We start from the raw sequence: 13,329 nt of genomic DNA on the forward strand, positions 1-13,329 counted from the left end.
GGGGGGTCGGGCAACTTTGTTTCCATCTGCAACAAGCTGGCTTCCCAGGACAGGCATGGATTCCCTTCCCACCTCCCTGTACTCCTCCCAGCCAGATGCTGTGCTGTCATTTTTAGATTTAACTAGGGAGATGCTGCGGGTCTTTTCTTCAAGTTACATTACAAGCAAAAGTCACAGCTAAAAATGATGACACTCACAACAGGGAGAGTGACAGGCGCTCTGCACTAATGGGGCCCACAGAAGGGTGGCTGTGTGCTTGGGAAGGCCCTGTGGCTGCTGGTATGCTGGGTCCCCGAGACCTGGAACCACAGGCAGAGGGCTAGGCAGAAACCTCAGGGAAGAACCAGGGGTGGGGACTCAGAGCAGGATTCACCCATTTTCAGCTCTCTTCCCCTGCATCGTGGGAACCAGGACATTACAAAAAGGCAAGCACGATGTTCTTAATTGAACAAAGTAATATGCACAGAGGGGAAAGGCCAGGCTGGCAGAAGTAGCTTCCAGGTACTAGGAAGCAAATAATCAGTCCTGCTATCTCCTACCACAGCAAATGTTCACCACAGAAAAATTAAAAACGAGAAGCAAAAATAGAAGGTATTGTATGACTATGATATTTTTAAAAATATTACCTATAGTCCTTAATACATCAGATGTTTTCCTTCCCTTCCCTTCAGGGCCCCTTTTGCTTCATTTATGTTATGAATATGTTACTATCACTAAGCAACGCAGTTCCGTGTTTTCTAAGCACAACGCCCAGACACACTATACTGGGTGTGAAGTTTGAAAGAAAAAGGCTCAAAACATCCCCACACCCCTACTTCTTGCTCACTCCTCCGCCCAGGTTGGCCTCACCAACAGCAAGTGAAGAAAGGCCAGGCGGTCCCTGGGGGAGGGTGACACAATACAAAACTACGGATGTAGAGTAGCAACAAGAGCCTGAAAGTGAGGTCATTTCGATACCCTCGATTACTTTTTCACATTTTCTAAGAAAATCAACTTATTCATTTCAGTCTCCTGGCTCTATCTTGTTCCTGGACTTTAGACAGTTTCCGTTGCCCCCTGGGACAAACACCCAAACTTCTTGGCAGGTTTATAAGGTCTCCCCAAAACCTGGACAAAATGTCCACCACCACTTCCATCTCCCACTGCCAAGTGCACATCTAACTGTTCCCAAAGCCCCCCCCCCCCAATTCATGACTGCAGAGGACACTCCTACTCAGAGGCCCTGCCCTGTTCCTCAAAGGCACCTCCCTTCTTACTCAGCCCCGGTCCCCACCTGCTCCTAGGAGGCAATTTGGAGACCCTTCCTTGTGGTGCCCACAGAACTTTCCTCTGGCTCCCATTATACCATTTCTCCTGGGATAGGCTTTCCTAACAGTTCACCTCTTAAGGAGGAAGGCCATGCCTACCCAGGGCCTAGCATGGTGCCTGTGGGGCACCCAGGACAGGAGACAGGGATGATCTCCTCCCAGTTCTTGGCAGGTGCCCAACCTGAAACCAGACAATCTCTGTAGACGGCCAGGCTGGGGCCTCTTCCACTACACCAGGCCCTTTTTATTAACGGTAAGCTGACTTTTCTTTTGGTAAGCTTAGGATTCTATAAAATCCAGCACTAGGATAAAAGAGAACGATGCCAAATTCTGGCTGTAGACTAGCGCTTATTCTCTCTTCTCTTACTCCCTGGGTGCCCATCTTCCCTCTGCTTTATGATAATCCTCACTGAAGAAAGTCTAGAACTACAAGAGAAATCTGTGGCAAAAACAAAGGAGCAGAGAGAAAATCTAACCTCATCAAAATTCCTGCTTCCACTGGGCCTCATTCGTGTCTCAAACTCGGCTCACAGATATGTCACCTCTGGTCTTATATGGCAGGACCAGTGATAAAGAGGACAACCCAAAAGCACACTTTTAAATAGGCTATTTGTTTGGCAACTTTGCAAAAGAAAGGACTGGGAGATTTGAGGAGGGGAAGGAAGAGGAGAAATACTGCAGAGGAATCCACTTAAATGTTCATCTGATACAGGGGCAGCCAAGTCAGCAGCAGTATTTCAACCCAGAGTTTACAAAGCAATCTATATTTAAGAAGAAGAATAAACACTGTTTTTCAAAGAAAATGTCCTTCCTCTACAGGTACACAGCTGGCCAAAAGTTTCTAGTTCCACTGAAGGAGAGTGATTAGAAAAACCAACACCAAAAAAATGACTTAAAAATTTTAAATATACACTTTTCCAGGGTGGGGGATGGAATCCTTAGTAGATTTCATCCTATTTTGGAGGCAAAGGCCTGCAAAGAGAGCCCATGCTCTGATCTTGGAAGGTATATACCTCCTCAGTGGATTTCTGCTTTTATTACCTGCAAGCCAAACCCAAACTACAGTTATATGAAATGTACACACGAGTCTTCGTTTCTGAAAAGGCAGTTTGGGAAGAGCAGGAAAGAAAACACTCCGTGTTGACTCGATTATAAGGGAGGAAGGGCGAGGAGCACAGGGCCCGAAGCGGGCCCTCCGGCTTACCCAGCGTGTTGTGGACGCCGTCCGCCTCCTCCCTCACAGACTCATCCAGCCGCTCCAGATTCTGCACCAGCAGCGCTACCACCTGCCCATCCACCTGCAGGAACAAGGAAGCAAAAGGAGAGAGGGACACATGTCACAAATAGGCCCCACATGTTCCCACTCCCACACTCACATCTCCTCTATCTTCGTGAACACAGCAAGCACTTAATCAGCAGCCTGGGCTGCCCGGTGCTCGCCCACCCCTTCCCTGTGAGCCCTTAAGTGCCCTGAGGCAAGGAAAGGGCAGCAGCCTTATCTCTCACTCAGGAGAATGCTGGAGCTGAAGGAGGCAAAGTGAAGGTCAAGGTCACAAGGCATGCTGACCAGAGCTGTGCTGGAACCCAGACCTGACACCAAGCCAGCGCCCTTCTCCTCCTCAGTGGCGCTTCCACACCTCACCAGAGGGCCAGCTGGGGCCAGGCCAATGGCTCATTCAAGCCCAAACGCATTCCTGGAGCACAGCGCAGAGCTGCGCAGTCGGCAGGTTCACCAGCCACACTCCGCTGACCGCAAAATTTAGGGTTAAACTCAAAACACTCTTTCTTCCCATGCCAAGCTTTTATGAAAGAATTTCTACTTCTTTCTTTTTTTTTTTTTTAATATAGATATATTTTATTTTTTTATTATTATTTTTTAATTTTTATTGTTGGTTGTTCAAAACATTACATAGTTCTTGACATATCATATTTCACACTTTGATTCAAGTGGGTTATGAACTCCCATTTTTACCCCGTATACAAATTGAAGAATCACATCAGTTACACATCCATTGATTTACATATTGCCATACTAGTGTCTGTTGTATTCTGCTGCCTTTCTCTACTTCTTTCTTAAAAAGAAGAATCTTAACAGGACAAAATGTGTGGTATCTGAACCACATTTAATGGACAGAAATGCCACTGTGCTTCTCTTACTTGATTCACATGTTTGGAGATAAATAAGAAACTTGAAGTAGCCATGCGGTAGATAGAGCCACTCACGAGAGCTGGGGACTTCACCAGGACCTCAGAGCTAGAGAGCAGGGGCAGCAAAAGAACAAGCCGGGTTCCCTTCAGATTGGGAGAAGCAGCACTCTCCGACCCTGTCTCCTCCTGGGCACAATCTGTACTGTGGGCAGACTGCCCTGGGGGATCCCAAGCCATGCCAGGGAGGGAAACTGAGGAAATACCTAATTTTCTTGGGCTGGGGTTGTGGCTCAGAGGTAGAGCATTTGTCTCACATGCACGGGGCACTGGGTTCAATCCTTAGTACCACATACATAAATAAAATAAAGGCACTGTATCCATCTACAACTAAAAAAAATTAAAATGTTTTTTTTTTAAAGGAGGAAGGAAGGAGGAGGAAGGAGGAAGGAGGAGAGGAAAGAGGAGGAAGGAGGAGAGGAAAGAGGAAGAAGGAGGAGGAAGGACAAAGGAGGAGGAAGGACAAAGGAGGAGGACCAGGGAGGAGGGAGGAGGAGAGGAAGGAGGAGGAGGAAGGAAGAAAAGGAAGAGGAGGAAGGAGGAAGGAGGAGAGGAAGGAGGAAGAGGAAAGAGGAGGACAAAGGAGGAGGAGGAGGAGGGAGGAGGAGGAAGGAGAGAGGAGGGAGGAGGGAGGCGGGAGGAAGAAGAAGAAGGAGAAGAAGAAACAGGAATGGTGGCAGTGTAATGGGGAAGCTAAAGCAGGAGGACTGCAGGTTGAGATAACTGCCTCAACAATGGTCTCAAAAATAAACAAATAAACAAATGGGCTGGGGATGCAGCCCAGTGGTACAGTGCCCTGGATTCCCATCTCCAGGACTATAAACCACTCAAAAACCAAAACAACAAAAATTAAAAAGGAGAAGTGACTAGCCACCGGGTGACAGCATTCCAAGTGGGCAGTCATGAGGACACAGTCTGCTGCATGCTGGTGGTGTATCCTCATCCCCAGAGCCTCAGTGTCCTCACTCAGGAAATGGGGGTAAATTGCAAAGACTAAATGAAAATATGACAGGCCTTACCCTGGGTTTGGTGTAAGGCAGCAGCTGAGAAACTCAGTAGAGAGTGTAAATCCAGCCCTCACCCCTTCTGAGGCCTGATTATTCCCTGCTCGCATTCCCTAGGTGAAAGCCAAGTACCTCAAAGGCAGGTTCCTCACCTTAGTCTCGGTACACCCTGGGTCCAGCCCACCCTTCCCACACACTTCACCACATGGGAGCACTGACGGACACCTGCTCTGTGCAAAATCGCTCCACTTAGCCTCAAGGAGTCCTCTCTCGCTTTTACAGATAAGAGAACAAAAGCCTGGAGAGGTTAATTGGCCTGGTCCAAAGTTACAAAGCAGGTGACAGAGACGACCAGCTCTAAAGACCATTTTTTCCTATTATATCCTATTACTTTGGTGAGAAGAGAGAAGGAAATGATCTTGTTCAGCTGCGCTTCCTGAGCACTCTGAGGAAGACAGGCACTCTACAGACCTGGTCCAAACTCGGCCTGCGGAAGGAAGCTCACGAAGAGGGACAGACGTGGAACAAGGCCACTCCGCTCTTTCTGGGTGAGACTCCAGGGAAACACCTATTCGAGAAAAAAACCTGAAATGACTGGCCAATTTGTGCCACCTGAATCACAAGCGAGTTACCTTTCTAGGCTCTCCTCTGTGCCTGGTGGGCGCAGCAGTGGGAGAGACTCCTGGAGGGGACACCGATGACAGAGCTGAAGGCGCCCACACACAGGAAAGAGCTGCTTTCCCCTCACATACCAGGAGACACACAATCTTGCTCTCAAATCTCACAGCCAGCAAGAGCGTCACCAAAGAAATCTACTGCAATGTTTTTCTTAATTAATTGGACAATTTGGGTATGTGAGAGAAAACAGAAAAACATCTGGGGGAAGAGTATGAACCATGTCACAGTTTGCTTTTCCCTAAATCACCCTGATTGACTTATAATCTCTCTGAATCCTAAAGCAGCAGACACTGTGACTCCGCTGTGTATCAAACTGCTTGTCAGTTCTGCAAACTGCTTCACGGGCTTCAATTGCTTATTGCTCTTTATCTGCATTATTTCCCCTTTTCCTTGATTCTTAGTTATGCTTCCCATCTCTGCTGTCTGCAAAGTGGCGGGGACAGTGGCAGTGAGCGACGCGCTCAAATCCTAGAGCTGAATGGCTATGGATAATGGGCGTCTGGCTGGAGGAAAATCTTTTTTCTTGTTGCGGAAATCTAACTTCTAACAGGCAGCCTTTTTAAGCTTGGCAAAGTGTGAAACTTTATGTTTAGTTGGGTTAAATGCAATTTTATCTGATTGCAGAAGTGCCAAAAGCAGTCAAAATACATTTAGCTCAGAAAACCCTTGGAAAAGTATTTATATTACGTATAGCTCTGGATATTGCCTAGTAAGAAGGACAAATTAGCATTCTGTCCTACTCCCGCTAACCGCTTGGGTCTACCTTCAATTTTCGGAACCTGTGACGAAGTCTGAAACTAAAAACAGATCCTGCTACGGGATTAAAGCATCAGCCAGAGCAGCCCTGGCCTTGAAAATCAGGACTCTCCCCCTGTCCTTTTCTGATAAGTCCCAGGTTATTTCTGCCCATCAGCAGGTCTCCCAGACAACATTCCAGAAGGTCTTAATCACACAAAGTTCAAGGGCATGATCAGGCACTGTTTTCCACTAGATCAAAGAGGATGGATATAAGAGAAGAGGAGAAAATAAAGAGAGAGGCAGAAGAGAGGGTTTGAGGGAGGATTCTTTTTCTGTCTGGTACAATCTGCCAACAAGCTTTCCCCAGAGTTAGACTAGAGTTTTTCCACCTACTAGGAATTTCAGATTTAGAAAATAATAATAAATATAAACACCACACCCACTGAATCTCGATCAAACAAATCTTGACGATACACATGGTGACATGGTCATAAGGCAGGACTCAGGCCTGCTGTACCGCAGCTGACAGCAGTGCCCTTTCCATTCCTGTCCCTCGGATTCACTATCTGCACAGCCACAGTGATCTTTTGAAGTGTTGGTCAGACTGTTATGACCCTGTGCACGCTGGCCTCATGACGGATAATGCCTCTGGCACCCAGGTGGACTGGCCCCGACCTTCCCCCACGAGCCTGGCTGTACTCCACAGGATGGCCCTTTTCTGTTCCTTCACTATGTCACGCTCATTCCTGTCTGTCTCTGCCCTTGTTCCACCTTGCTCTAGCTCATTCTGAGTGGCTGGTTTCTTGTCACCCAGAATCCAGGCCTTTCCTGAGTTCCTGTCACCCAATATCACATCACTCTATTTTAATTCTCTGCGTAACAGACAATCACTCTGATAATTTTCTTGTTCATTTATTTACTGTTTCTCCCTAGACCAGAACATAATCTCCACCAAAGCAGAGACTTTTTCATTCTTACAATTACACACCTGAGTGCCTAGGATCAGGAACATGCCGAGCATTCAGTAAGCACTGAGTGAATGAATGAACAAGCGAGTTTTGCTTAGGAACAAAGATGAAGGCAAGAACATTAATGGAAATGGGAAGGAACAGGCCAGAAATGGACAGCGAGCACCCGTAAAGCAACATGAGACGTGCTAAGCTGGGTCTCACCTGAGCAGCACAAATACGATACCAACCAAGTTCCAGCCAACCCAATCTGGAGCTCCAAGCTTAACCTTTACACGGGGTCAATGAAGGGCAAGAACGGTATGGAGGGTAGTCCCCAGCTCTTCACATCAAAGCCAGTTTTGTGAAACCCTTTATGACTCCTAGCCTGTTGATGGTCCAGCCATACTTGCACCTGCTCTGGCTGCGACACCCCCATACCCTCTCGTGGATAAGCCTCCTCCAGGCCGTGGCCAGAACCTGAGCTCTGCAGCCAACTCTGATTCTTCTCCATGAGGCGTGACCACTGCATCCTCTTCATTTCACAGAAGCCTGAATCTCTCTCAGCCCTTCTCGATACTCGACCTCGAATTGCTTATTTTTTTCCATTAAAACAAACACACAACACACACACACACACACACACCCTAAACCTCTATCTTTGCATGTCTTATTTAGGCCTATGCCATCCGAACAGTTTCTGAATAATTATTAAAAATGTTTTTTGAAACATTTTTTGAACTGAAAAAATACTTGAGTTTAATAACCTTCACAAATATCCCTCTGTGTGGCAGATGACACTTGTCATTTTACCTTGACATTTACTAACTGCTTAATATCTGCCAGGCTGGATACCTTTACAACAATAATGACCCACATTTATCGGGTGTTTACTCTGTGCCAGACTGTCCTAGAGACTTAAATATCTCAGTCATCCCTCATGTTGGCACTATGCAATGGGCCTACTGTTATCTCCATTTTACAGACAAAAAAGCAGAGTATGGAGTGGTGGGGTAGCTCTCCCAAGGACACACAATTGGTAAGTAACAGAGCCACCACTCTGACTGCTTTCCCAACAGTGACCACAACTCAAAAAAGACAAACTTAGAAATCTATAATGCAATTTGACAAGTTCCAGGATGTTCAAAGTGCTAGGGGAACACAAATTCCACTGAGGTGATGAGTTTGGAAAAATTCAGAAGAGCTGAGGTTGAAGCTGGGCTTCACAGGAGGAGGAGGAGCAGGAGTGCTCCGGGTGACCTGGAGAAGCCAGGCATGCCAAGTAGTAAGTAGAGAAATCACAGCAGTCTAATCACTACTCCAAAGCCACCTTCGGAGGAGTAAGCCACAGAAATGCCATCAAAGCAATATACCCTCACAATTACTACTCTCTAGAAAGGAGTCCATTTGCCAAATCCACCTGTTCCAAAGCACAAACATGTCTTCACCTTTTGCATGAGGAACACCGGTGGGTGTGGCCAACATGGAAAGCTTGTGCAGAGCCCCAAGAATGCCAGAACAGCACGCTCTCCCCACAAATGAGCTGTTCTATTACTTGAGACTTACAACTGGGAAAAAAGACCAAGGCAATAACTGCAAACTGTACTCCACAATAAATCCTGCCACATGCCCTCTAGCCTCTGCTCAAGCAATTCCAGGCTTCCGACACTGGCCCCAAATTAAAACTACGAAGACAACTCAACCCTTGTAATATGAGACTACTTATCAAACTTCTCCCTCAATGTGGCACAAGGGTGGCGAAGAATAAATGGAACACCACTTGCCGGTTCTGCCCTCTGATATTTACTGTTGCCTCTGACTGGTTGCAGGAGAGCAAATAATGTATTGGAGTCTAGAATGTTCAGTGTTTGTGATTCACACCAGCCCCACCAGGATAAAGCTGTAAGCATCAAAATCTTAAAATAATATAATCAGAAAGAAACTAAACAAACAGAAAACCCTGTATAGCAGCCACCTAATGGCTCCCCAGACTGAGGATGAACTGTTTCTTTCCACACAGACAATAAACTCTGCAAGATCCAGCCTTTGTTGGTGGGCCTGGCGACACAGAAAGCACAAAAGGGGCTTCTGTGTGAACCGCTGCTTCTGGGTAGGTTCAACATGCAGCAGCCAGGCTAGCTGTTCCTCCCCTGTCTTCTCCATTCACACGGGCAAGGAAGGTAATTAAAATCAGCCCAGGGACCAGGCAGGAAGGCTCGTCCAGGGCCACTGTAATTAACCTCTGGAAGGTAAGCCTGCACAAATGGCACTGTGGGGACACAGTGCAGGAGCAGCTGCCACAGCTCCCCTCAGCTGCTCCTCAAAACAAAAGAACACCCCAGCAACGTCCCCTGCTTTCCGCACAGTGCTCCCAAGGAAAAATAAAGGCCCTGATCCTACCAAAGTGGCAGTTCCCTCCAGGAGGGAGCATGTAAGAAAAATGGCCACAGAAATCTCCCTCACAGTTTCACATGGCAGTGCTGGACTGCAGCCTCGCTCTCCGGGAGAGACAGTTCTTCATATCCAGTGGGTTCACGACCCTGTCATTCACACCAAATGCCAGCAGCCAGCACAGCACAGGGGAAACTTCTGGTGTCAAGAACCTTAAGAGAAAGGGTAAGGAGGGCTGGGTCATGCAGCTGTGCGTCTCAGAACCATCTGGGCCCCCTGTCAGGCAGTTCTGCTTCAGTGGTCTTGGGTGGGGCCGGAAAGTAGCCTAATAAGTACCTGTGTGCTTTCAACACAAGCGGCTGCAATGATCTTAGATAAACTCTGCAAACTGCTCCAAAATCGGCACTTACCTCAGTACCAGAGAAAAAAGGCAAGAGAAGATGACAGAGTGGAAGGGAGATCCACAGAGGAAGGAGAGAACGTGGGAGCTGGCCAGAACTCCATGGGCAGAATCAGGGCAGGAGACTGGACTAGACCCTCCTCCGCCACAGGCCTACTGTGGTGCCTTTTCAGTCCGGAGCCCTCTCTGACAAGGGAGTCTAACGTGGTGGAAGAGGCCTGGGGTGCAGGCTGCAGTCTCAGGGATCAAAGGACTGGCCGAGTGGCCCAAAGGAAAGCTTCACATCTGCCTCTGGGGTCTCCTCAGTGCCGGGTGATGAGACAGAGGGGAATGGGCCGACGGGGTTCACCCCATGTACCTAGACCTTGCACTAGCTGCTGCTTGACCCAAAGGCTGAGGAGTCCGAGGCCCTGCTTCGCTCCACAAAAAGAACACAGAAGTCACGAGGCCCTATCTGCTGGAGGCTGGAGATGCAACCCTGGCAGATGAGTGCTAAGGTCTGTTCTCCTTCCACATTCTCCAATGCCTCTTTGATGACCCATCTCCAAAATAAGTAAGAACAATACCTTTCCATGACCAGGGATTATAAAACCCCAAAGAGAAAACAAACATCAGTGGAAGCTCTTAGTACAAAGGTCAGTGGTGGCACATAGGGGGTGGGGAGCAGGGAGTCAATGAGAGCACAGGTTCAAATCCAGCTCTGTGACCACAGACAAGGCGTCCATCTCTCTCAGCCTCAGGAATAAACCCATCAGGCAGGATGAGGCAGGGATTAAACAGGGAACAGATGAGCAACGGCTGCCTACAGCAGACAAATGCTGGCCTTCCATGGCCCTCAGCTAACGGGTCCCCTCCAAGATGCACTTCCATAACCGACTCACCTCATTCCAACCAGCCCAGCCACAAAACCCTAGGGACGCCATTCAGACACAACAGGGGGGATGCCACTTGTGCCTTCAGCAAACCTGCAAAACTCCAGGGGACCATGCAACTTACCAGCGCATCAATGAGGACCTCCGCTCCCTCTTCGCTCTCGTGCAGGGTGTCAATATCTGTCAGTTCCTGAAGCAAGTCAACCACGGCGATGGACACATGTGGCAAGTGTTAAGGGATCACGCACAGAATGAAACCCAATGATGAGTTATTAAATCTGCAGTTCCCCGTTTCCTCATCAGCTGCTTTATCACCATGTACCTTTAATACACTCTGGATTTATTAGCCTCTCTTCAACAAGGCTCCTCCCCCAGGGGGTGTTCGGTCGATAGTTAACTGACCGGCTCAGGCTCCTTCCTGGCAACTTCTTCCAAGGGTTCACTGTTTTTTCATGAATTTCCAAACTTTAAATAGATCACTTGGGAGGTCACTTTTCCAGTAAGAAACAGGTCAACATCTTTAACCCTATCTCATAATCTAAACTCTTGAAGCTCAGTGTCATTTTTACTACCTGGTACTGTTCACCTTGAAAGGCAGCGGAGGTGGCTGGCACTCTCCAAGGAATTCTCAGAGATCAGGCAGGACAAATGGGTTGGAGAAACAGCAAGAAAGGTTTACACAGGGCAGGACTGGCTCCCCACCGTCTTCCCCTCAAATTCTACACCACCTTGAACGTAAAGGGAAGGTGAACATAGGAACCAGGCCCCAGGTAAAAACAGGAGAAAGAGAGGGAAGTATAAGGGAAAGGAGCACAAAAGAGAGAAAAAAGGAGTTATATCAGGAACCTGGAAGGCAAACTGCACTTCCAACTAAGCTTCCCTTCCCTGACCTGGAAACACACACACACACACACACACACACACACACACACACTCTCCCCTCGCTCCATCAACCTGTATTCAGTGACTGCCTGAATAAATAAGGCACTGTATGGTGATAAAGGCAAATCTGTTCTTCATTCTGGGTCTCAGTCTCCTCATCTATGAAATGATGAAGCTAGAAAATCAAAGCCAATTTTTAAAAATCATACAGCAAAGATAATAACAACATGTGACAAACAAGGAAAACAGACACCTTGGACTGCAGGCCTCCTGAATTGAGTTGGGAGATGAGGAATAACTTATTAGAAAAAGAGTGGTCAGAAAACAGGCAACTATAGACGAGAGCTGGTAGGTAGGCTAGAAAGCCAAACCACAGGATCAAAAGCAAAGAGACCAGAATACACCACGGCATCTGCAGAGGACGGGAGAGGACCCAGGGGAGGGAGCAAGTCATAATCACGTGAAGATTGACACTCTGAAAGAATAACCTCAGCTTGTGCAGATGCACTATGACCTCGAGTGCTGGCGGCTGGGCAGAGAGTGGGTACATATTGGGTAGCTGGGGAGGGTAGGAGGAGTCTGAAGGGGGACGTCCTGCTCCAAAGCTGCCTCCTAGGTGGGATCCAAATGCGCGACAGGGATGAGAAGCAGGGCAGTTTTACCTGTACTTGGAAAAAAATAAAAGATGCAGGATAGATAAACAAGTACCACGGACTTGCTAATGGCTAACTGCTGTTCTGGGAATTTTATGAACATGTTTTGCTGAAAAAAAACATTACTTGGTTTGCTTTCCTCCTCTCTAACTGACCAGCTGACCACGATGAGTAAGTAAGCCTTCCATGTCCTATTCCTGTCACTCTCAAAGATATGTACCCAAACCATAAGAGTGCTAAAAGAGCAAAAAGAGCTTAAAGGTCTTGGAATGAAAATTCCAAGTAACTAGTAAAGCTGTTGACCCAAAAGACCGTGTGTTATATCTGACATACAGCAAACCAAAACACACAAACCATTCAAATCAATTTAAAAAAATTCATCGAGCTATCAAACTAGCTCCTAAAAGCCCTTGAACTACCCTGTTGGCAGGCATTAGTAATCTCCCTCTCTAAAAAATGAAAGCCACCATAATAGTGGCCCTTGTTAAAAGTCATTATCAAGCCAAGTGCCATGTTACCGAGTTCTCAAGCAGTATTAGAAAGTTAAGAGGGATCCCCACTTCACAGACCAGAACACCAAGGCTCAGAGTGATTCAGCTAACTAAAGTCACTGCGACCGTTAAGGGAGAATGTTAGGTCCACCTGATTCCACCTAGCACACTCCACTTCATATGAACGCACGGGGTAGAGCACAGATGTCAGGATTAAATGTGGAGAGACTCAGGTAAATTCTAGCTTTGATGTTGCTGTAATCACAGAGGAAAAAAATTGTCACTTACTTCCAACATAAGTCATTAATTATTCATAGAAAAATGAGCAAAATGTTAATTATCTCCCCTTCTTCCCCCTCATCTGAGAAACTCCCATATTTGTTCTCTTGACAACTTCTTACATTAAGAGTTGTAAACACTTAAAAACCCATTCACATGCTTATTTGATATGCGAGGCAACATTTCATCTAGCGCGTGCACACACATGCACATGTGTATGACCCCATCCATCCGTCCATCCATCATCCACTACAGTGTCAGATAGCTGTGGGACAAGGAACAAAGACATGCAATAAGTATTATCATCACATCCCTTGAGCAGCACCAGGCATGATTAAGTACTTACTAACTAGTATACAATAATTACTAATTAAGTAATTTCAAGAGACAAGTGGAGTATAGATGATTCCCAACATGTGATAGTTGAACCTACGATTTTTTTGGTCTTATCATGGTACAGAAACGATAGTGTTCAGTAGGAA

General features: G+C 47.0%; 1 protein-coding gene across 1 annotated transcript in view; it reads right to left on the reverse strand.

The window, feature by feature from the left end:
• Ctnnbl1 (catenin beta like 1) overlaps positions 1 to 13,329 on the reverse strand; it is a 154,420-nt gene that overhangs the window by 91,471 nt on the left and 49,620 nt on the right. Inside the window, exons 5-6 of the mRNA XM_015480807.2 lie at positions 10,667 to 10,764; positions 2,512 to 2,605 (exon numbers count right to left, since the gene is read on the reverse strand). Coding sequence (XP_015336293.1) covers positions 2,512 to 2,605; positions 10,667 to 10,764 — 192 coding nt within the window. The remainder of the gene's footprint in view (positions 1 to 2,511; positions 2,606 to 10,666; positions 10,765 to 13,329) is intronic.

This window comes from Marmota marmota, unplaced genomic scaffold, assembly GCF_001458135.2.
Source record: "Marmota marmota marmota unplaced genomic scaffold, marMar, whole genome shotgun sequence".
Classification (NCBI taxonomy): Eukaryota; Metazoa; Chordata; class Mammalia; order Rodentia; family Sciuridae; genus Marmota; species Marmota marmota.